We start from the raw sequence: 27,619 nt of genomic DNA, 5'->3' as shown, positions 1-27,619 counted from the left end.
TCCTGTACTCCCTGTTCACCCACAACTGTGTGCCAGGCACGAATCCAACACCATCATTAAGTTTGCAGATGACACAACGGTGGTAGGCCTGATCACCGACAACGATGAGACAGCCTATAGGGAGGAGGTCAGAGACCTGGCAGTGTGGTGACAGGACAACAACCTCTCCCTCAATGTGAGCAAGACAAAGGATATTATCGTGGACTACAGGAAAAGGAGGGCCGAACACGCCCCCATTCACATCGACGGGGCTGTAACGGAGCGGGTCGAGAGTTTCAATTCCTTGGTGTCCACATCACCAACAAACTACCATGGTCCAAACACACCAAGAAAGTCGTGAAGAGGGCACGACAACACCTTTTCCCCCTCAGGAGACTGAAAAGATTTGGCATGGGTCCCCAGATCCTCAAAAAGTTCTACAGCTGCACCATCGATAGCATCCTAACTGGTTGCATCACCTCCTGGTATGGCAACTGCTCGACATCCGACCGTAAGGCACTACATAGGGTAGTACGTACAACCCAGTACATCACTGGGGCCAAGCTTCCTGCCATCCAGGACCTATATAATAGGTGGTCTTAGACTCCCGTCACCAGAGTCATAGACTGTTCTCTCTGCTACCACATAGCAAGCGGTACCGGAGTGCCAATTCTAGGTCCAAAAGGCTCCTTACCAGCTTCTACCCCCAAGCCATAAGACTGCTGAACAATTAATTAAATTGCCACCCGGACTATTTGTATTGACACCCACCCACCCTTTGTTTTTACACTGCTGCTACTCTCTGTTTATTATCTATGCATAGTCACTTTACCCCTACCTACATGTACAAATGACCTCGACTAACATGTACCACCGAACATTGACTCGGAATCGGTACCCCTGTATACAGCCTCATCATTTTTTCATTTTTTACTTTAGTAAAAACTGCATTGTTGGTTAAGGGCTTTTAAGTTAGCATTTCACGGTAAGGTCTACAACCTGATGTTTTCGGAGCATGTGACTAATCAAATTTGATTTGATAATTTTATCTCAGCGTTTTAGAACCTCTGTGTTATGACTATGAGCTGCTACAGGACTGAATTCTTGTTGGGATCTTTGATTGGTCGTGCTCACCGAGCGTTCACAGCCTCAATCGGTGTGAATGATGCAGGAAATGACTGGAACCTATGACTGGGCTGGCACAAGAAGTCACTTTCAAGGTGTTCACAAAACATTTCCATTATCTATCACACTCGCACACAGATGTATCAGGCAATGTATTATTATGAAGCACTTTGTGAAATGCCTGTTTTCCCTATCTGACAATGCACACACGGCCAACGGGGGCGGTGTTGCAATCTACTGCAGAGAGAGCCTGCAGAGTTCTGTCCTACTATCCAGGTCTGTACCCAAACAATTTCAACTTCTACTTTTAGAAATCCATCTCTCTAAAAACAAGTCTCTCACCGTTGCCGCCTGCTATAGACCACCCTCTGCCCCCAGCTGTGCTCTGGACACCATATGTGAACTGATTGTCCCCCATCTATCTTCAGAGCTCGTGCTGCTAGGTGACCTAAACTGGGACATGCTTAACACCCCAGCCATCCTACAATCTAAGCCTGATGCCCTCAATCTCACACAAATTATCAATGAACCTACCAGGTACCACCCCAAAGCCGTAAACACGGGCACCCTCATAGATATCATCCTAACCAACTTGCCCTCCAACTACACCTCTGCTGTTTCAACCAAGATCTCAGCGATCACTGCCTCATTGCCTGCATCCGTAATGGATCAGCGGTCAAACGACCTCCACTCATCACTGTCAAACGCTCCCTGAAACACTTCAGCGAGCAGGCCTTTCTAATCGACCTGGCCCGGGTATCCTGGAAGGATATTGACCTCATCCCTTCAGTAGAGGATGCCTGGTTATTTTTTTTAAATGCCTTCCTCATTATCTTAAATAAGCATGCCCCATTCAAGAAATTTAGAACCAGGAACAGATATAGCCCTTGGTTCTCTCAAGACCTGACTGCCCTTAACCAACACAAAAACATCCTGTGGCGTTCTGCATTAGCATCGAACAGCCCCCATGATATGCAACTTTTCAGGGAAGTTAGAAACCAATATACACAGGCAGTTAGAAAAGCCAAGGCTAGCTTTTTCGCAGAAATGTGCTTCCTGCAACACAAACTCAAAAAAGTTTTGGGACACTGTAAAGTCCTTGGAGAATAAGAACACTCCTCCCAGCTGCCCACTGCACTGAGGATAGGAAACTGTCACCACCGATAAATACACTATAATTGAGAATTTTCAATAAGCATTTTTCTACGGCTGGCCATGCTTTCCACCTGGCTACCCCTACCCCGGTCAACAGCACTGAACCCCCCACAGCAACTCGCCCAAGCCTTCCCCATTTCTCTTTCTCCCAAATCCAGTCAGCTGATGTTCTGAAAGAGCTGCAAAATCTGGACCCCCCGGGCTAGACAATCTGGACCCTTTCTTTCTAAAATGATCTGCCGAAATTGTTGCAACCCCTATTACCAGCCTGTTCAACCTCTCTTTCGTGTCGTCTGAGATTCCCAAAGATTGGAAAGCAGCTGCGGTTATACCCCCTCTTCAAAGGGGGGGACACTCTTGACCCAAACTGCTACAGACCTATATCTATCCTATCCTGCCTCTCTAAAGTCTTCGAAAGCCAAGTCAACAAACAGATTACCGACCATTTCGAATCCCACCGCACCTTCTCCGCTATGCAATCTGGTTTCCGAGCTGGTCATGGACCTCAGCCACGCTCAAGGTCCTAAACGATATCTTAACCGCCATCGATAAGAAACAATACTCTGCAGCCGTATTCATTGACCTGGCCAAGGCTTTCGACTCTGTCAATCACCACATCCTCATCAGCAGACTCAACAGCCTTGGTTTCTCAAATGATTGCCTCGCCTGGTTCACCAACTACTTCTCTGATAGAGTTCAGTGTGTCAAATCGGAGGGCCTGTTGTCCGGGCCTCTGGCAGTCTCTATGGGGGTGCCACAGGGTTCAATTCTTGGGCCGACTCTTTTCTCTGTATACATCAATGATGTCGCTCTTGCTGCTGGTGATTCTCTGTTCCACCTCTACGCAGACGACACCATTCTGTATACCTCTGGCCCTTCTTTGGAAACTGTGTTAACTACTCTCCAGACGAGCTTCAATGCCATACAACTCTCCTTCCGTGGCCTCCAACTGCTCTTAAATATAAGTAAAACTAAATGCATGCTCTTCAACCGATCGCTGCCTGCACCTGCCCGCCCGTCCAGCATCACTACTCTGGACAGTTCTGACTTAGAATATGTGGACAACTACAAATACCTAGGTGTCTGGTTAGACTGTAAACTCTCCTTCCAGACTCACATCAAACATCTCCAATCCAAAGTTAAATCTAGAATTGGCTTCCTATTTCGCAACAAAGCATCTTTCACTCATGCTGCCAAACATACCCTCGTAAAACTGACCATCCTACCGATCCTCGACTTCGGCGATGTCATTTACAAAATAGCCTCCAATACCCTACTCAATAAATTGGATGCAGTCTATCACAGTGCCATCCATTTTTGTCACCAAAGCCCCATATACTACCCACCACTGCGACCTGTACGCTCTCGTTGGCTGGCCCTCGCTTCATACTCGTCGCCAAACCCACTGGCTCCAGGTCATCTACAAGACCCTGCTAGGTAAAGTTCCCCCTTATCTCAGCTCGCTGGTCACCATAGCACCACCCACCTGTAGCACACGCTCCAGCAGGTATATCTCTCTGGTCACCCCCAAAGCCAATTCCTCCTTCGGCCGCCTCTCCTTCCAGTTCTCTGCTGCCAATGACTACAAAAATCTCTAAAACTGGAAACACTTATCTCCCTCACTAGCTTTAAGCACCAGCTGTCAGAGCAGCTCACAGATTACTGCACCTGTACATAGCCCATCTATAATTTAGCCCAAACAACTACCTCTTGCCCTACTGTATTTATTTATTTTGCTCCTTTGCACCCCATTATTTCTATTTCTACTTTGCACTTTCTTCCACTGCAAATCTACCATTCCAGTGTTTTACTTGCTAAATTGTATTTACTTCCCCACCATGGCCTTTTTTGCCTTTACCTCCCTTATCTCACCTCATTTGCTCACTTTGTATATAGACTTATTTTTCTACTATATTATTGACTATGTTTGTTTTACTCCATGTGTAGCTCTGTGTTGTTGTGTGTGTCAAACTGCTTGCTTTATCTTGGCCAGGTCGCAATTGTAAATGAGAACTTGTTCTCAACTTGCCTACCTGGTTAAATAAAGGTGAAATAAAAAATAAATAAAACACTCCGACGCATGTACACACACACACACACACACACACACACACACACACACACACACACACACACACACACACACACACACACACACACACACACAGTGGGGTCACTCACTGGCAGAAGGGCAGCAGCTGCAGCAGGGTCTCCTTGGTGGGTTTAGCAGAGAACTCTGGCAGGGTCTGGATCAGCTTGTTCAACACCATCCTCAGGTACGACTGGAGCTGTTTCCTACGCTCCTCTACAAACTTGGCATCCTAAGGAGAAGAGAGGACAGAGACAAGGGAGACATTAAAACTGTACCTTACAGAATGAGAGGGAAAGTACAGGTACGAGTTATAGATAAGTGTGTAGGGTAAGTGGGTGGAGAATGACGCCAGCTGTCAGATTAGATAAGGTCCCAGCTGCCATGTCTCATTTAATGGTTTGTTTGCATGGAAATGTAACACCCCACTTTCTCTGTCTCGCTCACTCTCACTCAGTGACACACTGAGCCTCTCTCAGTCCTTGTCTCTAGCCCCTATGCTCTGTGGATGTCAAAATTCCAATCAGTGAATTGAAAACTGTGGGTGTACAATGTAACACTTTAGAAGTTTATATATGAGAACCATCAGAACATTTTTAAATTAACACTTTTCAAAGCGTTGCTCTTTTAACACTGTCATAGTGTGCTTTTCCTTACTCCAATGGTGTAGATACTATTACAGTAGGTGACGACAACTCTGAGTGTTGTCCAACTGATACTTTTCAACACCAGTGGCATTTACATTTTACAACTCAGTGTGAAAGGTACACTGCTATGATGTTCAAAGATATCGTGAATTTAACACTTTAGAATTTTACTCTAGCAGTCTACTACTTTTTCTAGCTGTCTGCCTTTCCAGTGAATTGTAGAGTTGCCACCAAGACAGACACGGTTGTTAAATTAATTCACTTAAGTTAAATGTGAGTGAGTGCTTAAGTAAATGTGTTATCATTCAAATAAAACACTTTAGGACAAAACATTTTATTTATATATAGTAAATCAAATTCTATGTCACATGCGCCGAATACAACAGGTGTAGACTTTACAGTGAAATGCTCACCAACAATGCTTTAAGAAGCCTTAAGAAAAAAAAGTGTTAAGTAAAAAATAAATAAGTAAAATATAGAAAATAAAAGAAACAAATAATTAACAATAGCGAGGCTATATACAGGGGGTACCGGTACAGAGTCAATGTGCTGGGGCACCGATTAGTCGAGGTAATTGAGGTAATATGTACATGTAGGTAGAGTTAAAGTGACTATGCATAGATAATAAACAAAGAGTAGCAGCAGCGTAAAAGAGGGGTCTGGGTAGCCCTTTGATTAGCTGTTCAGGAGTCTTATGGCATGGGGGTAGAAGCTGTTAAGAAGCCTTTTGGACCTAGACTTGGCGCTCCGGTACCGCTTGCCATGCTGTAGCAGAGAGAGCAGTCTATGACTAGGGTGGCTGGAGTCTTTGACAATTTTTAGGGCCTTCCTCTGAAACCCGTGGTATAGAGGTCCTGGATGGCAGGAAGCTTGGCCCCAGTGATGTACTGGGCCGTACTCACACCCCTCTGTAGTGCCTTGCAGTCGGAGGCCGAGCAGTTGCCATACCAGGCAGTGATGCAGTCAGGATGCTCTCGATGGTGCAGCTGTAGAACCTTTTGAGGATCTGAGGACCCATGCCAAATCTTTTCAGTCTCCTGAGGGGGAATATGCTTTGTCGTGCTCTCTTCACGACTGTCTTGGTGGGCTTGGACCATGTACGTTTGTTGGTGATGTGGACGCCAAGGAACTTGAAGCTCTCAACCTGCTCCACTACAGCCCTGTCGATGAGAATGGGGGCGTGCTCGGTCCTCCTTTTCCTGTAGTCCACAATCATCTCCTTTGTCTTGATCACATTGAGGGAGAGGTTATTGTCCTGGTACCACACGGCCAGGGCTCTGACCTCTTCCCTATAGGCTGACTCATTGTTGTCGGTGATCAGGCCTACCACTGTTATGTCATCTGCAAACTTGATGATGGTGTTGGAGTCGTGCCTGGTCATGCAGTCATGAGTGAACAGGGAGTACAGGAGGGGAATGAGCACACACTCCTGAGGGGCCCCTGTGTTAAAGATAAGCGTGGCAGATGTGATGTTACCTACCCTTACCACCTGAGGGCGGCCCGTCAGGAAGTCCAGGATCCAGTTGCAGAGGGAGGTTTCAGAATCTTTAAAATTTCCTGGATTGACTGACCATGTCTTAAAGTAATGATGGACTGTCATTTCTCTTTGCCTATTTGAGCTGTTCTTGCCATAATATGGACTTGGACTTTTACCAAATAGGGCTATCTTCTGTATACCATCCCTACCTTGTCACAACATAACTGATTGGCTCAAACGCATTAAGAAGGAAAGAAATTCCACAAATTAACAAGGCACACCTGTTAATGGAAATGCATTCCAGGTGACTACCTCATGAAGCTGGTTGACAGAATGTGTGTGCAAAGCTGTCATCAAGGCAAAGAGTGGGTACTTTGAAAATCAAAAATATATTTAGATTTTAACACTTTTTTGGTTACTACATGATTCCATATGTGATATTGTAGTTTGGATGTCTTCACTATTATTCTACAATTTAGAAAATAGTAAAAATAAAGAAAAACCATTGAATGAGTAGGTGTGTCCAAACTTTTGACTGGTACTGTATATATACTGCAAAAAAAATAAAGGGAACACTTAAACAACACAATGTAACTCCAAGTAAATCACACTTCTGTGAAATCAAACTGTCCACTTAGGAAGCAACACTGATTGACAATAAATTTCACATGCTGTTGTGCAAATGGAATAGACAACAGGTGGAAATTATAGGCAATAAGCAAGACACCCCCAATAAAGGAGTGGTTCTGCAGGTGGAGACCACAGACCACTTCTCAGTTCCTATGCTTCCTGGCTGATGTTTTGGTCACTTTTGAATGCTGGCGGTGCTTTCTCTCTAGTGGTAGCATGAGACGGAGTCTACAACCCACACAAGTGGCTCAGGTAGTGCAGCTCATCCAGGATGGCACATCAATGCGAGCTGTGGCAAGAAGGTTTGCTGTGTCTGTCAGCGTAGTGTCCAGAGCATGGAGGCACTACCAGGAGACAGGCCAGTACATCAGGAGATGTGGAGGAGGCCGTAGGAGGGCAACAACCCAGCAGCAGGACCGCTACCTCCTTTGTGCAAGGAGGAGCACTGCCAGAGCCCTGCAAAATGACCTCCAGCAGGCCACAAATGTGCATGTGTCTGCTCAAACGGTCAGAAACAGACTCCATAAGGGTGGTATGAGGGCCCGACGTCCACAGGTGGGGGTTGTGCTTACAGCCCAACACCGTACAGGATGTTTGGCATTTGCCAGAGAACACTAAGATTGGCAAATTCGCCACTGGCGCCCTGTGCTCTTCACAGATGAAAGCAGGTTCACACTGAGCACGTGACAGACGTGACAGAGTCTGGAGACGCCGTGGAGAACGTTCTGCTGCCTGCAACATCCTCCAGCATGACCGGTTTGGCGGTGGGTCAGTCATGGTGTGGGGTGGCATTTCTTTCGGGGGCCGCACAGCCCTCCATGTGCTCGCCAGAGGTAGCCTGACTGCCATTAGGTACGTCAGGCCTGAGATCCTCAGACCCCTTGTGAGACCATATGCTGGTGCGGTTGGCCCTGGGTTCCTCCTAATGCAAGACAATGCTAGACCTCATGTGGCTGGAGTGTGTCAGCAGTTCCTGCAAGAGGAAGGCATTGATGCTATAGACTGGCCCTCCCGTTCCCCAGACCTGAATCCAATTGAGCACATCTGGGACATCATGTCTCGCTCCATCCACCAACGCCACATTGCACCACAGACTGTCCAGGAGTTAGCGGATGCTTTAGTCCAGGTCTGGGAGGAGATCCCTCAGGAGACCATCCGCCACCTCATCAGGAGCATGCCCAGGCATTGTAGGGAGGTCATACAGGCACGTGGAGGCCACACACACTACTGAGCCTCATTTTGACTTGTTTTAAGGACATTACATTAAAGTTGGATCAGCCTGTAGTGTGGTTTTCCACTTTAATTTTGAGTGTGACTCCAAATTCAGACATCCATGGGTTGATAAATTGGATTTCCATTGATTATTTTTGTGTGATTTTGTTGTCAGCACATTCAACTATGTAAAGAAAAAAGTATTTAATAAGATTATTTCTTTCATTCAGATCTAGGATGTGTTGTTTAAGTGTTCCCTTTATTTTTTTGAGCAGTGTATATCTATCATAATGCGTTACTTTGATGGCCTAGTTTCTCCGAAAGACAGTGGTCTGAAACTCCTGAGTTGTATTCACCTGCAGTAGTGCATGCTGGTAAATATGATAATAATGGGCGTGGTTTTAAATGTTTTTGAGTGTTTTACTCTAGATTGAGTGACATCATCACACTCAACTCTGGTTAGTAAAACAAACACAGGCAACACCCCGATTGAACAGTATATTAAAAGATATGAACAACAGCTGGTCTTCAGTTACACAAAGTAACGCCACATCAACATCAAAACTGCTTACACCAGGATATGAACACAATTTTGTTGTACAGCTCTAGTTATAGCTACCATCCTCACCTGCTGTTTCAAGGCAAACCTGCTACGCGTGTGTGCGTCCGTCCGTCTGTCCGTCAGTCAGTGGACTGACGGACAGACGGACGGACGCACACACGCGTATGACAGTAGCGTAGAGACATAGATAGAGGCAAATATAGCCCTGTAGTTCTTTGTTTGCCACCGTCCCTAACCTGTCTGTTCCAGATGACTCATTTTAGTATAATACATCTCACTATACGACAGGGACTCAGATACACTCCCCACACATGGACATCAACACAGAGATGACACTATGGAGGTGTATGTTTATATGTACGCATATAAAGACATGAACTATTCTTATCCCACCAGTGTTCACCTGTCTGCTACTGTATATGAGGCCTGTTACTGTAATTGAACTCACCATAAGACAGGGACACACTCGGGTAGGCATGGATATCAACACAACACTGAAGGCACAGATAGGATCGCCACTGGCTACACCTGTCCGCTATGAGGCATGTTACATCAATTTACAAGACAACTCAGACAGTTACACACGGTCATGTCTATCCACATGTGTGTACAGACATTGAGAGAATGGCGACACAAGCGAACCACGCAGTCAAAGTGAGACAGAGGACAAATCTCAAGATCAGAGGGAACAGTATGCACAACTCAGTATCACAGATTATTGTAAAATAGACACAAATTGCTTATTGAAAATTCGTGACAGGCACACGAAAAAGTGTCTTTTTTTCATGTGCAGTACACGATTTTGTATACAGTGCATTTCAATCACAGATTAAGACAGTAGGTTACTTAAAACATAAATTATAGGAGGGAGGTTGGTAGGGGAGGATAGGTGGGCATATAACAAGAACGTCTAGCAACCCAAAAGCACGGCCATGCCAATTCACAGAACGGTGATACAGACGTGAGTAGTCCTGACAGAGGAAGGATGCAAAGCGACGAGAGCTCAAAGTAGGCCACACAGCTCCAGCAAAGGATCATGGGTAGGGCATGAACAGATTTGTGAGGTTCAAAGGAGTTGTTTGCGATGGAACTCAAATGCAAAGCTTGTGACGGGTTTAGCGAATAGAAACGTATCGTCCGTAGGGGTACAACAATCAAGCCATGACACAAACACAACATTTTTAGCTTGGAAGATACATAATATAACTTCTTAGGGATCAAATCCCGTTAACGGGATCAATTTGACAACAGCCAGTGAAAGTGCAGGGCGCCAAATTCAAACAACAGAAATCTTATAATTAAAATTCCTCATACAAGTATTATACAGCATTTTAAAGATAAACTTCTTGTTAATCCAACCACAGTGTCCGATTTCAAAAAGGCTTTACGGTGAAAGCATACCATGCGATTATGTTAGGTCAGCGTCTTGTCACAAAAAAACATACACCATTTTCCAAAGAGAGGAGTCACAAAAAGCTGAAATAGAGATAAAATTCATCACTAACCTTTGATGATCTTCATCAGATGGCACTCATTGGACTTCATGTTACAGAATACATGTATGTTTTGTTCGATAAAGGTCATATTTATATCCAAAAATATCAGTTTACATTGGCGCATTATGTTCAGTAATGGTTTGCTTCCAAAACATCCGGTGATTTTGCAGAGAGCCACATCAATTTACAGAAATACTCATCATAAACGTTGATGAAAGATACCAGTGTTATGCATAGAATTAAAGATACACTTCTCCTTAATGCAACCGCTGTGTCAGATTTCAAAAAAGCTTTACGGAGAAAGCACACCATGCAATAATCTGAGTACAGCGCTCAGCCACCAAAACAAGCCATACAGATACCCGCCATGTTGCGGAATCAGTAAAAGTCAGAAATAGTGTTATAAATATTCACTTACCTTTGATGATCTTCATCGAAATGCACTCCCAGGAATCCCAGTTCCACAATAAATGCTCGTTTTGTTTGATAAAGTTAATCTTTATGTCCAAATACCTCCTTTTTGTTTGCGCGTTTAGTTCACTATTCCAAATGCACAAGGCGCGGGCACTAAGTCCAGATGAAAAGTCAAAAAGGTTCCATTACGGTTTGTAGAAACATGTCAAACCATGTATAGAATCAATCTTTAGGATGTTTTTATCATAAATCTTCAAAAATATTCCAACCGGACAATTCCTTTGTCTTTAGAAATGAAAGGGAACGGAGCTCGTGCACAAGGCTGCACGCGTGACTAAACTAAAGGCTTTCAGCCAGACCACTGGTTCAAACAGCTCTTATTCGCTCCCCTTTCACAATAGAAGCCTGAAACAACGTTCTAAAGACTGTTGACATCTAGTGGAAGCCTTAGGAAGTGCAATCTGACCAAATTTACACTGTATATTGGATAGGCAATCACTTGAAAAAATACAAACCTCAGATTTCCCACTTCCTGGTTGGATTTTTCTCAGGTTGTTACGTGCCATATGAGTTCTGTTATACTCACAGACATCATTCAAACAGTTTTAGAAACTTCAGAGTGTTTTCTATCCAAATATACTAATAATATGCATATCTTAGCTTCTGGGCCTGAGTAGCAGGAAGTTTACTCTGGGCACGCTTTTCATCCGAAGGTGAAAATACTGCCCCCCAGCCCAGAGACGATAAACAAAGAGATGCGAACTATAAAGATAGTCACAAAACAAGGTTAACTAATGTCACAAACAGGAAGTGTAGACTAAAATACAAAAACATCAGCGAGATACTGTAGAATAGAAATCAGGCCACCACATTGACTTATGATTATGGCACGCAAAGAAACTCCTCAAAGACTGCTCCTATGAAAACGCTTATACACACAAACCACAGTGCAACTGATGCATAAAAGATCACAAGTAATTCAGGAATGTTCATACAAGACCTCAACAATGTCTCTTTGCCATCATTAAAGGCATTAGACATGCATATTGAATGTTACATGTGAACACAACATACAAGATTCATAAATTATTCCACGTTTACTGGTTAATTATTCACTTAGCTCTCCTGTTCTGTCGCTCAAGGTGAAATGCCAGCCCTGACTTTTACAGCCCTCCAAGTACTGTAATATTACAGATCATAACGATCTTATTATCATCAGAAAGATCAAATGTTGTTTAAAAAATGATGAGAGTAGGACAGTAGACAGTTCCCTAGTCTCTAACAGCGCTCTGATTTGGTGGAACCCCATAACACTGCCTCTACAAAGCAGCCCAGTAGGGGAGGAAGAGGAAAGCAGCAATTGAAAAATTGACTGATTTGATCCAAATGAAAGGAACATGGGTAGGAAAGATGGCAGAGAGAGAGAGAGACAGAACTAGAGAGACAGGAAAAACCTCCATCAAAGCAATAAGAATTCTCTGTGAATCTGAGACGAGAAACCCTGACAGTTGAACTCTGGGAAGCGGGTGCAGAGCAGAGCAGACAGACAGTCGCAGCCTTTGATGTCATCATTCTTCCTTCCGCAGTCATGGCAATGGTGTCCATCAGGACGGATGTGACAGGTGCGCTCGGAAACATTTAGCGTGTTTTGCCAGCCGAGCCCTTGACAAATCAGCTGTTTAGGGGCTGTCAGTGGCAGGTGTGTGTGTGTGTGTTTGTGATGCTATGTCAATGCAGTTAGGAGATTCTCAGAGACATCAGGAGGCCGAGTAACGCTCAGATAATGTTGCCGTGGTAATACATCGAGCTGTGATTCTTACGTACACTGGCAGTTATGGTGCTTGACATCACAAAACTGAGATGTATTCAAATTTCATCACACAACCCTACCTGTATTCCATTCCATGATCCATACACCTGATCCTGCAAGCTAACACAGATACATAATATGGGTGGCTATTAGAATTAGCTTCCTTTATATACGGTCCCATGCTGTCGCCAACTGACAAGATTAGCTACACGTCTCTCTCTCTCTCTCTCTCTCTAATCTCTCAGGATCAGGTATTCTGTGTGTGTGGGTGTGTGTGTGTGTGTGTGTGTGTGTGTGTGTGTGTGTGTGTGTAGCAGGCATGATGACCCAGGGTCCTCGGTGTGTAAGGTTGTTAGCTCTGGCTTCTCAATGAGGATAACCATCGTGGGGTTGAGGCAGAGTGCGTGTGTACACTTGTGTCTGTATGCGTGTTTACGTATGTATGTGTGTGTGTGTGCATGTGTGTTCCTTCCTGTTTCCCCATCTCCGTGACAGCTCTCTCGTTTCATCCATACCGTAGCAGACATCCATGCAACCCAGTTAAAAGGCTTTGGAGATGTTCCTCTCCCCATGACCACTGATCATATGCACCAACATTAGCCTCCCCCCATCATTAACTGAACACATTCGACATGTAAGCCCCAGCGTCTACCTTAGAATATATACAGCATAGATTCCATATTTCCAAGCTGCAACGATGCTGTGTTCCATGAAGAGAGAGCAAACTGAACATAGTGTAGGTCCCCAGTGAGTGAAATAAAGAGAACAGTTTATCTGTTTGACTACAGTGCTGTTAAACAACACATCTCCATAACAGCATCTCCATCAGAGGAGATCAGATAGACAGAGGGGGAGGCTTTTTGCCAGCGCACCACGCTTCACCTGAGGGAGAAGAACTAAGCCTTGTCTGTACAAAGTGTTCCTTCTGAGAGGATAGAGGGAGGGAAGGAGAGAGAATCAGAGGAAACAATGATGAGATTAAAAGTGACATGACAGCCCATACCTCAGGTAAGCAGGCTCACTGATTAGACACACAGACACACACAAATGCATACACACACGCACACCTACCCATGTACACACACACACACACACACACTACCCTTTCAAATGCATACACACGTTCACCTACCCATATGCGCGCACACACGCAAACGCAAACACACACACACTCAATTACCAACGCAATCCTGTCTCTATGTGAACCCTCTGCCCCTACGTCTTTACTGTCAGCTCCAAACACCCTCTCGCACGATCTAGTTTTAAACTCTGCCCCCAGGCCTAGTGCACTCCTTTGTGTTTCCATGTCAAAGTTACTCTACAACTTCTGTAACAAAAGCACTCACAGCCCCCTCAACTCTACTCAGAGACTTAAAAAGACTCCTTCCCTCTGGAACTGAGAGGGAGGAAGAGAGTAAGGAGAGAGCGGTGGAGAGATGAAGACAGAGAGAGGGAGGTAATGTTGCCCAGGGGCTACTGTAACTAAAATCCAAGCCTGTCGATTCAAATGATGGACAAGTGACCACAATATGACTTAGCAATACATTCACATTCAATACATTTGACTACAGGTCATTTAAAACAACATTGAAGGAAAGTGATCAATAGTAAAAACCGGATTAGATCAAAAAAGGCACCGATTTCCCCGACCGTACATACCTTGTTCCCTATGGCTTTCTTGGGTGGGAAGTTGAAGGTGCCGACTTGCGGGAATTGTGAGTGTAAGTGGTTGTGGAGCGTCCTGAATTCCGTGTAGCGTCTGTAGACATTCCACTCGTTGTCTAGGATACGGATGTACACCTACAGAACAGGTACGACACAAACAACAACAACACAAACAACGACACAATCAGAATACTTTCTGTGGTACAAATCCTGCTCTTACAAAACCGCTCACAGTCTACAGAGGAGGAAATTAGCCAACCATAATGTCTCAATAAGGTTATCTATTCTCAATATGGCAGTAAAACATAGTAGGCCACTCTCTGCCTGTGCACTGCTATTTTCATGCATCATTAAAGGAGAGCGTTGGATTCCTTTGTTCAGCTGCTGATGGTCTGTGGCAGGCAGACACTGGGGATTGTGAAGGGAGGATAAGAGAGGCAATTACAACTCGAGGAGGGAGAGCGAGAGGGGAGAGTATGAGAGGGAAAGCGAGAGAGTGAGAGATGTTATTTTCAAATGGAGGAAAGGAAAGACGAGGAGAGAACAGAGATGCCATTTTCACGCGTCATAGTCTCTCCCTCAAGCCTAGCTGGAGAACAGTGTCACAATGGTGAAGCAACGTAGCGTCAGAATGAACAGACTTCCCATCCCGAAGCTATGGAGGCACAGACTGATCCCGTCCATTGGGGTTCAGTTGTCCTATCTGAGGTGACAAGCAATCACTTTATCACCTCTGTACTTCCTCATACCGTACAGTACTTCCTGTGAACTTTTTGAAAACTTTTCTCTGGAAAGTGTGCAAGTATGGAGAAGGTGAGGGACATGCTGTAGAGTAGAGAGAAAAGAAGAGAAAACAACAAAGGCAGCCTTTTAAACAGCCTGAAGCTTAGATGAACCTGTTGTTTGTTCGTAATTGTAGTTTTCAAGGGGGAGTGTGTGTGCGTGCGTGTGTGTGTGTGTGTGTGTGTGTGTGTGTGTGTGTGTGTGTGTGTGTGTGTGTGTGTGTGTGTGTGTGTGTGTAGGCACATGTGCGTATGTGCTGTGCATGGCATGGCATGCGTGTGCATGTGTGTTCGTGTCTGTGATCAAAGCGTTAGGATGAAACGGAGCAAATGGGTGGACACTGGGGCCCTGGGGAGGGCTGGCCAGCCTGGGCCAACATTAAAGTCCTCACACCCCAAGGGGCATCGCAGTGCTAGCTGTGCCACCAGAGATTCTGGGTTCCAGCCCAGGCTCTGTCGCAGCCGGCCGCGACCGGGAGGCCCATGGGGCGGCGCACAATTGGCCCAGCGTCGTCCGGGTTAGGGAGGGTTTGGCCGGCAGGGATTTCCTTGTCTCGTCGCGCACTAGCGACTCCTGTGGCGGGCCGGGCGCAGTGCACACTGACCAGGTCGCCAGGTGTACGGTGTTTCCTCCGACACGTTGGTGCGGCTGGCTTCCGGGTTGGATGTGCATTGTGTCAAGAAGCAGTGCAGCTTGGTTGGGTTGTGTTTTGGAGGACGCATGGCTCTCGACCTTCGCCTCTCCCGAGTCCGTACGGGAGTTCCAGCGATGAGACAAGACTGTAACTACTACCAATTGGATACCATGAAATTGGGGAGAAAAAAGGGAGAAAAAAAAAATCTTAAAAATAAAAAAAAAGTCCTCACACCCCACAATAAGACCAGTACTCTTGGAAATCTGCCCCCTGGCACACTCACACAATGTATTCTCACTCACTCAAACACTCAAACACACACACACACACACACACACACACACACACACACACTGTATTCGTGCACACACAAAGTGGAGTTGGTCGAGAGTTTCAAGTCCTTGGTGTCCACATCACCAACGAACTATCATGGTCCAAACATACCAAGACAGTCGTGAAGAGGGCACGACAAAACCTTATCCCCCTCAGGAGACTGAAAAGATTTGGCCTGGCCCCCAGATCCTCAAAAGGTTCTACAGCTGCACCATCGAGAGCATCCTGACCGGTTGCATCACTCCCTGGTATGGCAACTGCTCGGCATCTGACCGTAAGGCGCTACAGAGGGTAGTGCCAACGGCCCAGTACATCACTGGGGCCAAGCTCCCTGCAATCCAGCACCTATATAATATGTGGTGTCAGAGGAAAGCCCATAAAATTGTCAGACTCCAGTCACCCAAGTTATAGGCTGTTCTCTCTGCTACCGCACGGCAAGCGGTACCGGAGCGCCAAGTCTAGGACCAAAAGGCTCCTCAACAGCTTCTACCCCCAAGCCATTAGACTGCTGAACAATTTATAAAAATCGGCGCCGGACAATTTACATTGACACGCGCCCCCCCCCCCCCCCCCCCCCCCCCCCCTTGTACACTGCTGCTACTCACTGTTTGTTTATTACCTATGCATTGTCACTTTGCCCCCACCTACATGTACAAATTACCTCAACTAGCCTGCACACTTGACTCGGTTCCGGTGCCCGCTGTATATAGCCTCGTTATTCTTATTGTGTTACTTTTTATTTTTACTTTTTATTTTAGCCTACTTGGTAAATATTTTCTTATTCTTGAACTGCACTGTTGGTTAAGGGATTGTAAGTAAGCATTTCACGGTAAAGTCTACACTTGTTGTATTCAGTGCATGTGGCAAATAAAGTTTGATTTGCATTCATACATGCACAGGATCACTGTACACACACACACACACACACACACACACACACACACACACACACACACACACACACACACACACACACACACACACAGAAAGACATATATAATCACACATATACAGACACACTATACACACACAGATATCCACGTTGGGCTTGCTCAGTACCATACACATTTAAGGCAACATCATCCACAGAGCAGCTATTGTTTCCTCCTCAGTAATAGCAAATTCATTATTTCATCATCTATCACAAAATATTTGCGAAAATCCAACGCTCGCGTTCTGCATAAAAAAAAACATCTCTTTGTTTTCAATAGAAAGATCATCAAATGTGACACATCCGTGGCCTAGGCTCAGCTAGCTCTGGGCCAGGTCCAAACTATTCTGATTATGTTATATTTCAACTAGTCAGAGAGTTTTTCGTACAGCGAAAGTAACAAGCTTACAATTCACAAAACACATTATCATGAATGAATTTAAAACTGCTATAAAATTGTGTACAAATTATGGTGACCTGTTTTTTTGTTGTTGTATATATGGAGAGTAAAAAGATATTTAAACAGTGTTTCTCAAACTTTCTAGAATATTGTTGACTGATCTTTCAGTCAAAATAAATCAATTTTCTCAGCTCTCCAATTATCTTCAAGGGTAGCAGCCCCCAGTACAGAGCCCCTGGTACAGAGCCCCCGGTACAGAGCCCCCGGTACAGAGCCCCCGGTACAGAGCCCCCGGTACAGAGCCCCCGGTACAGAGCCCCTGGTACAGAGCCCCCGGTACAGAGCCCCTGGTACAGAGCCCCCGGTACAGAGCCCCTGGTACAGAGCCCCCGGTACAGAGCCCCCAGTACAGAGCCCCCAGTACAGAGAAGAGACAACAACATAAATCTAGGGGTCAAATTAAATTCAAAGCTTTACCCTTCATCAAGAACAAGATAGATAACTGCAAGTTAGCACTATTTTACTTGTTGTGTTCTCACCATCTCTTTGATATAGCTTGAACAGGCAGTTAATGTATTATTGTAGACTAACAAGGCTATTGAAAGGAGCAGCGAGTGATTCATCAACAGCCAGATAGACTGGGAGAGGAAATGCTGTCATTTACAACAACAACAATGGCATTTACAACTGCTCATTATTGCACTGCCTTACAGAGACTGATCAGTTCATCGAAAGGAGGGAGGCAAAGGCAGACAGACAGACAGACAGACAGACAGACAGACAGACAGACAGACATTTTAGAGAGGGGATCCGAGGTGCTTAGCTCACTTAAGCAGACACCCATGATGAGATGATTCTGAGCAATCTGAAAGTTAGCACTTTTTATTCAATAGCGTAAATGGTTTGCCAAGTCTTGAGAGACACGCCCCAAAAAACCTCTCAGAACAAGTAGAACAGGTAGATGTTGCTCTTATGACAGCTACAGCCACAGTGTTAGAAGCACACCCTTTAGTCTTGTAGCCTGGTCCCATCTGTATAATATATTCTTCAGCCAGCTCATTTATTGTTTATATATCTATTGGATCATCTAGTACATCTGCTACATCATGTACGTTTGTACTTTTGTCTAGCCACCCAGTTCCCCCTCTCTCTTGCTCTGATGTACATAACTATGAGATACAGTCTGGTCAGATAGCATAGCCGGCACTCTTCTGACAGGCAGGGTAATTGTAGGTTACCAGCTGTGGTAAAAGCACTGGGCTCACCTCTTCCATCTTCTGAGGAAACCACTAAGAGCCCTCTTGCTCACCTCCGAGTGGGAAAACACTGCAACTACCATACAGACGGCACAAAATGGCAGACAAAGGATCAGGACTCCCGCTCACCTCATAATAGGAAAACACTGCAACTACCATACAGACGGCACAAAATGGCAGACAAAGGATCAGGATGCCCAGGCAGTGGGGATGTTAGTTTCACCATAATGAGTGGAAGTAGAAGCACTATTAGGTGGACCGATGTTGTATTCAGATGTTGCATGTACGGTTTGTGTGCTCATCTCTAACAATAGCATTGAAACCATAAAAATAAATGATATGTCTATGATTGGAACCTTCTGTTCTCCAGCTAAGGCACTTTGAAAGAAGGCTGTATGATAAGTTATATTGCTCATATGATCTTGTCCTTGATTTAAAGAACATTCAGCTATATTCATCACCTGCCTCGAACTTCTAGGTGCCAGACTTTTCCTGGTCAGGTCACCTACAGTAGTTGGCCTGTAGTAACAGTGGCCTGTTATACTTGAGCCTCAGCCATGAAAGTAAACATAGTTACAACAAAGCCCAGAGAGAAGGATAATATGGAGATTTGAAATACTAATGTGAAGAACAACCTTGATCATTAATCTAGACTAATGCAAAGTTATTTATATTCTTGCACTGACTATGTAGAGGACTCCACACACTCACTCACACAGACTCCAACACACACTGACACTCCAACACACACACTTACTTTGCTCACACACATTCCTACACACACACAACCTTGCAAACATTTGTATTTTATTGAACCTTTATTTAACTAGGCAAGTCAATTAAGAACAAATTCGTATTACAATGACATCCTACCAAGAAGTGGCAAAAAGCCTCCTGCGGGGACGGGAGCTGGGTTTAAAAACAAAAGTCGGACAAAACACATTACGACAAGAGAGACACCCTAACAACACATAAAGAGAGACCTAAGACAACACAGCATGGCAGCAACACATGACAACAACACAGTAGCAACACAACATGGTAGCAGCACAACATGGTAGCAGCACAAACATGGTACAAACATTATTGGGCACAGACAACAGCACAAAGGACAAAAAAATTGAGACAACAATACATCACGTGAAGCATCCACAAGTGTCAGTAAGAGTGTCCATGATGGAGTCTTTAAATGAAGACATGGAGATAAAACTGTCCAGCTTGAGTTTTTTTTTTGCGGATCGTTCCAGTCGCTAGCTGCAGCAAACTGAAAAGAGGAGCGACCCAGGGATGTGTGTGCTTTGGGTACCTTTAACAGAATGTGACAGGCAGAACGGGTGTTGTATGTGGAGGATGAGGGCTGCAGTAGATATCTCAGATAGGGGGGAGTGAGGCCTAAGAGGGTTTTATAAATAAGCATCAACCAGTGGGTCTTGCGTCAAGTAAACTAGCATGGGTAGGATGGTCCTGGGGTGAAAGAGGAGCGATTATGATAAAGGAAACCAAGTCTAGATTTAACCTTAGATATGTGCTGAGAGAAGGACAGTGTAGCGTCTAGCCATCGTCCCAAGTACTTGTATGAGGTGACTACCTCAAGTTATAAACCCTCAGAGGTGTGGGGGGGCATTCTTCTTACCGAACTACATGACCTTTGATTTAAAGGTATTCAAAACAAGGTTAAGGGTAGAAAAAGCTTGTTGGACACTAAGAAAGCTTTGTTGTAGAGCGTTTAACACAAAATCCGGGGAGGGGCCAGCTGAGTATAACACTGTGTCATCTGCATATAAATGGATGAGAGAGCTTCCTACTGCCTGAGCTATGTTGTTGATGTAAACTGAGAAGACAGTGGGGCCTAGGATCAAGCCGTGGGGTACTCCCTTGGTGACAGGCAGTGGCTGAGACAGCAGATGTTCTTTATCTTTTCTTTTACTTTATACACTGCAGTCTTTGAGGTAGTTAGCAAACCAGGCCAAAGACCCCCTCATTCTCCTTAGCCAAACCACAAGAATGGAATGGTCTACCGTATCAAAAGCTTAGGCCAAGTCAATAAAAATAGCAGCACAACATTGCTTAGAATCAAGGGCAATGGTGACATCATTGAGGACCTTTTAAGGTTGCAGTGACACATCCATAACCTGAGCGGAAACCATATTGCATACCAGAGAGAATACTATAGACATCAAGAAAGCCAGTCAGTTGATTATTGACATGTTTTTCCAACACTTTTGATAAACAGGGCAAAATGGAAATCGGCCTGAAACAGTTAGGATCAGCTTGATCTCTCCTTTTAAATAACGGACGCTCAATCATCATGTACGCTGCTGCTACTCTGTTTATCATACATCCTGATGCCTAGTCACCTTACCCCTATACATATCTAACCCTTCCACACATTTTAAATATGGTACTCATGTTCTATTTCTCCTCTGTTTTTCTTCGACTTGACTTTATTAATTTTCTAGTATTGTTGGGAAAGAGTTTGCACGAAAGGCACTTCACTGTACTTGTGCAAATGACAATAAAACTTGATTTTGAAGCGCCACAGTTTTTTCTGGGCCGTGTGAGACAGAGATAGAGTAAAGCCAAGTACATGCAGCGGAACAGTAGTGCTTATGTCATCCCTCCCTCGTTCCCTCTCTCCTTCCCTCCATCTCTCGCTCTTTATTTCTCTGTCCACTCTGGGACACAACATTTGCCAAATTAGGCAGAAAATATAATCCATTTGGAGGACTGCAGAAAAGAAGGAGGACGCAGAGTGATAAGAGCATATAAGGAGAGAATTTTTCCATTAAAAATATTCAGCAGAAGATTTATCGGCTGTACACTCTCTCTCTGTGTGTGTGCGTGTGTGTGTGTGTTTGAGGGAGGAAGCGATACCCAGTGTCATTGAATCTGTTTAAGTAAAATAGCCTCTCGCCATGGACTAGTATCCTTACCACAATCATCATAATAACAGAGATGACTAATAAGACTAGCAATGGACATTCTTTAAATATGATCAAGTATCATCTCACATCATTCTCAAACCATAATCTGTCTAGCCATCCTGCTGAATGAGTTTGCAAAATGACCCACTGCTTTGTGATTCATTAATATGCACACTATTCAAACATAAAATCCCCGTGAGGCCTGCTGTAACATCATGAGTGACAGAGCAGTTAGCTAACCAGGGCACACACACTGTCATTAGTGCACACTAACCTCTGGCTCTCTGGAGTGGATAAATATTTCATCTTCATGCGTACAACACATAAATGCAGCTGACACATAACTCTAAATTACATCCCTGGTACATGTAAAATACTCTGACCTACGAGCTACGACCCAGACTTGACCTTAAACGAGATCGAACATGCGTACGCAAATCCTGTTTTACATAACTGATGGGAGAGAAGGTTGTGTAGACACAGACAGACAGACAGACAGACAGACAGACAGACAGACAGACAGGCAGACAGGCAGACAGACAGACAGACAGACAGACAGACAGACAGACAGACAGACAGAAAAAAAGAGAGAGAGGGAAAGTCAGAAAGATAAATATTTAGTTACTTTATTTTTGCAAGATTAGATGTACAACTCAAATACTTTGACATATGATGTGAGTAGATTAGTATGGATTACTTTTGTCGCATCATTTGTAGACATCAATGTTCACTAGCCAAAATAAGTTCTCAGTCATATACCCTTAAAAGTTGAGGGCAGCAAGGGTCTTCAAGGGTATCATATTATACCCTTGAAGTTTGAGTTCTGGAACATTAACAGAGTTACAGAACACTGAGAACTACATCACCCATGTATTACTACTCCAGGTAGACCAATAAAATGTGAGATGTTTATCTGTGCACTGAAGTCCATCTCACCCCGCCACACACTCCTGCTCTCCCCAGGAAGGGAAGGTTTGTTTATGATTGAGCTGTGAACTTCTAAAACACTAGGAAGGTCGCTTGTAAAAGCCACTCCTACAATGTACCTCACATTTCTCCTTTCCATCCAGAGAAGAGGATTTGGAGGTCGCTAAATGAACAGTGATGTTGTTGACTAATGATTGGAGAGCAACATGTTGTTGTTTATTATCAGTGGTATGGATTAAGTACTTGAATATGTTTACCTCTGGAAGAACCTGAGTAAATCTACCATAATGGTAAACAGTTTTATGATTACAGCACATATTTTGTTCAAGAGCAGCAGGAGAAAGCTAGGATCACCTTGACTTGACTATGTATTCTCATCACATGCACCCTACAGTAATCCAAGCTCATTTCTGCATAACCTCAGTCATTCTGCATTCAAACTGTACAACCTTCTCGTTGTCATAACCTTCATAGATGGATTACAGTGTTTTGTTACAAGCTCTGATAAAACAACTGGAGCTATGTGATGATAGACAGACAGATGAATGCTGTCACTGGTTGAACACTGTCACTCTTGTCTGAGAAACTGCCAGGGACAACTTTACATTCAAACGCCAGGGAAAATACTGATACTCACTCACTTTTGTCTCACTCAATCTCTCACTTTCTCTCTCTCTCTCTCTCTCTCTCTCCCACCCTCTCTCGCTCTCTTTCTTCCATCTTATCCTCTCTCCCACCCTCTCTCTCTCCTAAATGAATAAGTCACGAGTCGGGTTCGTAGCATTGCTCTAATGAGTACGAAAGGAAGTGGCAAAGCGAGGGAACGAGTGAATGAGAAAACAGATAAACGAGAGAGAAAGAGAGAGAATTAGATGGGAGAGGTGGAGGAGGTTAGAGACACAGCCCCATAGTGTTTCCAGTAACTATTGTAAATGAATGGCTTGATTTGACTCGGACTCTGAGGTACGGCATTGGAGATTCCACTACTAGCCTCTCACAAGACAAAGATCAAACAGCCTTAGCAAGGCTCTGCAATCTAGAGCCGCTGCAATTCTGATTAAATTACCAAGAGAGAAAGTTGGGCAATTTCCTGTCACCTTCCAGCCTTAACATCATCTTCTCTGAATTGCCATTATTATCTTTGTATATCTGAGTTATTTGATGGTTATTTCCTTCCAAATTCATTTGCAGATCGTACAAAGTGTTCTCAGTTCTGTGACTAGCCTAACGTGTTCTTCTAAAGCTGGAAATCTAACAAAAGCGATCTTTGGCTTTTATAGTGGAGATCCAATTTATGATGAATTGAAAAAAACAACGATCATCATAGTAATCAACATCCACCACAAAGTCGATAATCAAGGGCCCCCATTACCATAACCGTCACCATCATCTTTACAGACTTGATCATCATCTCAATTAGGAATCAGATTAATAATGGGCTCTGGTCTACTTATGGATATCCCTCATTTGCATAGCCAAAGAAGCCAATGAGATGCAGTCTCAGGCTTTGGCAATAGAAACACGCACATACATAAAGAGTTTGCAGACTGAACTAGGTAAACCCTCCACCACTCCATTGTATGAATCCTCTCAGCACATTGTGAAGTCAACTGCATGCAATATAGAGATTATCATCATTAGCACTTTTCCCACAGTGCACCTCTGGGGAATGGGACCTATGGGATCTATGTGATGGGAACAGCACACGTTGGAAGCATGTCAACGAGGACGACTCAATTGTTCATTGTTATAGCTGATTTATATTTCTAGTATGTGCATGTTCAAGGGCTTGGCTCCAACAGGAAGCCAAAGGTAGCTTATATAATGCCTATTGAATGCTCGATTAGTGTGTCTGTGACTCGCTTTCCAATCACCCTCACACACACTCAGCTTGCCTCTGAGAAACTACAGTAGTCTCAGGTATCCCGGAATAGTTGGATTTGAAATGAGAGAGAGAGAGAGAGAGAGAGAGAGAGAGAGAGAGAGAGAGAGAGAGAGAGAGAGAGAGAGAGAGAGAAGCAGTTATCAAATCTCATTAGAGTTATAAAAATATGGGAAAGTTTGCAGCAGGCCTGACTTTGTGTGGAAGTGATTGGCTCAGCTGCTTTTTACTGATCAAAGGGAATCACTCATTTAGAATAAAAAAACTGTACATTCTGTGTGCTGGGGCTCATCTAGAGTACAGGGCTTCACTTGGCATCAGCACACCAGAGGTAAAATACATCTGTGTACAGTGTGTGTGATCAACTAAGCAAAGAGTTTTCCCATGAATCATAACATTGCTTTTATTTTCCTTTAAGCAATTAGTCTACTCTAGGAGATATATATATATTTATTTTAGCTACGCTGGTGTCGTGTCTTTGGCTATGCCGGATTAAGTGATATGACATGCTATTCTATAAAATAATTTCTCTGTAATTAATATTACCTGATTGAGCTAATCATGTAAATGTAATTAACTAGAAAGTCGGGGCACCACGAAAGAATGTTTATAGAGCTGTTATCTTCTGAATAAACACTTGAAGAACTAGTAATATTTGACATCAATAGCAGTCAATATTAATCGTCACCTTATTTCAATCTCATCTGAAAGTTGTAAAATCTTGGTTATCTTCACAAACCCCTGGCTACCATGTTGAATCAGCAATACAAAATTGGGTTTAATTATTTATTTACCAAATACCTAACTAATCACACAGAATTACATATACACAGAATACAAATTATGTCATACAGAAAACGTCCCCGGTGGACGGAACCTGTATGATGGCTGGTTACACAAAGAGAGGGGGTTGGGCTTGAATGAAAGAGCGGGAAGACTGAGGAACGAAGGGAGAAGCTAAGCTTTCGTAATTACAGTATCTTATGCATTCTAAATTACTGCCCATTTGGAAAAGGAAAATGCAATAAATATTCACTCTGAGCTGCGCTTCGGTAGGTTGGTCGTAGATGCTGGCCGTGTTGGCCAACAGAGATCTTCCTGTCCTCGGAAGAATGTCTCTGGTGGTAAATTGGATACGTTGTAGTACCTTTGTTGTGTGTTAGATTGGATACGTCGTCCATCCTTTCCTAGCCCACATTTACAGCGGCCGCTGCTAACTCAATGGCTAGGAGGTATCAATTCTGTAGTGAATAAGAGTTCAAAGTTCATACCTTTCACAACCAAAGCTCACGCTGAGGTTGGCTTAGTTCTGTACTTGACATGTTAGTCCTTTTTAACGCAGAGGCTGCAGACCTCATGTACCCGGTACTCAAGGTTACATTTTCGTCTAGGGGTTATATAGTGGAGGGGGAGAAGGGTGTGTTTCATAGTTTAGAACCCATGTCTCTTCACAGGGGCGGGCCACTGATTCAGCAGGGCTCTTTCCTTATGAAAACCCAACTCTCTCATTTGGAAGCTAAAATTACATTTAATCTTCTAACAAACAGTTTCAATATCAAACATTTAAATTGCACAACAATTCCATGTGAATCTGATAACTAGAATGTGTAGACTTTCCCAGATACAGTTTATGTCGTCCTGTCATCAGTCATAATGTCTCAGATGACAACCGAACTGACATCCATACTCATTAAGTACCAACGCATATTTTCAACTGGTTCAATTACCGAAATATGGTTCCTTTCCCCCCCCTTGTTTGATGTTCCCAGACTCTCTATGTTTAACAAAGGCTATTCGAGAGTCCTTCAGTAGAGTCAGAGAGAGAGGGGAAGGGAGAAAGGTATTTATGGGGGGGTCATAAACCTTACCCACAGGCCAACGTCATGACACTGGGAATGTAAGTGGATTTGATATGTTGGTTCTGTCAGAGAAGTTTAAGGGAAGGAGGGAGGGTATGTTATCACTACAACACGCCAAAGTTTATCCGTCATCTCCACCTGGCAAATGAAGGGCTCTTCAGTTCTGTTATTATTTTACTTGTTTCTCTGAGGGAGAAGAGAAAAGCCATTTCTATAATAACTTCTTGTTGGTATCGTATGAGAATGCAACAATAATTTCCAACTGCCGTTATAGTCTCATGAAAGGAGGGGGAGAGGGAGAGAGTAGGGGAGAGATGGAGAGCTCATCTGGGGAGAACAAAACAGGAGTGATAATAGTGAGAACCATCACAACCTCCCTCTCTCTATGGGCATCCCAGGCCTTGTTCTGTCTACATAGTCATTTTAAACGGAGAAGAAAAGTGGCTTTTGAGAAAGGCAAAGACAGAATGGAGAACAAGCAATTTGCCTGCTCAATAAATGCCCTGTAATCTAGTGGCAGAGAAGAATGCCACGCTTCTCTGCCTCCCATTTCTCTCTCACTTTTCTCTCTCTATTTATCTTCTCCCCCCCTCTCCATCATTCTCAGTTCAGCAGAGAGAGAAACGGAGCTGTGTGATTCTGATGTTGTGTTCTGCTGGGTGGTGCTGGTTTTTAGGCCCTGCTTTTATTGGAACAGTACAGGAACAGGATGTTTGAAATGACTGGCCGAGGGTTGGTGTCACCTGGTTGGCTGGTTGGAAATGGGAGCATTTCATTGTTTTTAACACATTCTAGAACTCAATTTCTATAATACCAGTAGTCTCTCTTTCAAATGCTATTTAAGAACAGGTGTATGGACCTTCTGTATGAGAAATACCTATTCTCACGTATCCCGCATACAGCTCCAACGTTTTGGCATGAGTGACCCATCACGTTTGTTTTTAAGCCTTGGAGAGGAAGATACAAAGCGCCTTTCACACACAGCCAACAATGGCAAACCGTTCTCATCTATCTAGTCTATTAAGAACAATACTAATGTTTCCGCAGGGATCTATAAGACAAATAGACCCCTGAGAACACACCACAAAGGCACAAAAGACTATACAGGATACAGCCATTGTCTGAGGCTAGACTAAGCAATAGTTTCAAAGCGTTAGTAAAAATAGGTGTCATTAAATCAATGAAATATATTTACGGAACCATTTAACTAGAATATAGAAGTTCAATGCTAAATCCGTCAACTGAACTTCCCAGCAAAACCTTGAATGACCTCCGATTCCTTTCTGTACTAATCGGATCGTTGATGTCTTATCAGCCATAACATTTTACTCTCCAATACCAGCCTCCTGTCACTACTTATCAGGGGTAAACATCTGGAAGCAGCTGCCCAGGCCTCTACTATTCTGTCCAGGGGTGCTGTTATGTCTTC

General features: G+C 44.0%; 1 protein-coding gene across 1 annotated transcript in view; it reads right to left on the bottom strand.

The window, feature by feature from the left end:
- Positions 1-27,619, bottom strand: part of LOC115201343 (sorting nexin-29) — a 109,442-nt gene that overhangs the window by 4,863 nt on the left and 76,960 nt on the right. Inside the window, exons 19-20 of the mRNA XM_029764893.1 lie at positions 14,256-14,396; positions 4,441-4,580 (exon numbers count right to left, since the gene is read on the bottom strand). Of these exons, the coding sequence (XP_029620753.1) occupies positions 4,441-4,580; positions 14,256-14,396 (281 nt within the window). The remainder of the gene's footprint in view (positions 1-4,440; positions 4,581-14,255; positions 14,397-27,619) is intronic.

The sequence above is a fragment of the Salmo trutta genome, chromosome 10 (genome assembly GCF_901001165.1).
Source record: "Salmo trutta chromosome 10, fSalTru1.1, whole genome shotgun sequence".
Classification (NCBI taxonomy): Eukaryota; Metazoa; Chordata; class Actinopteri; order Salmoniformes; family Salmonidae; genus Salmo; species Salmo trutta.
This window is presented reverse-complemented; position numbering and strand designations above follow the sequence as displayed.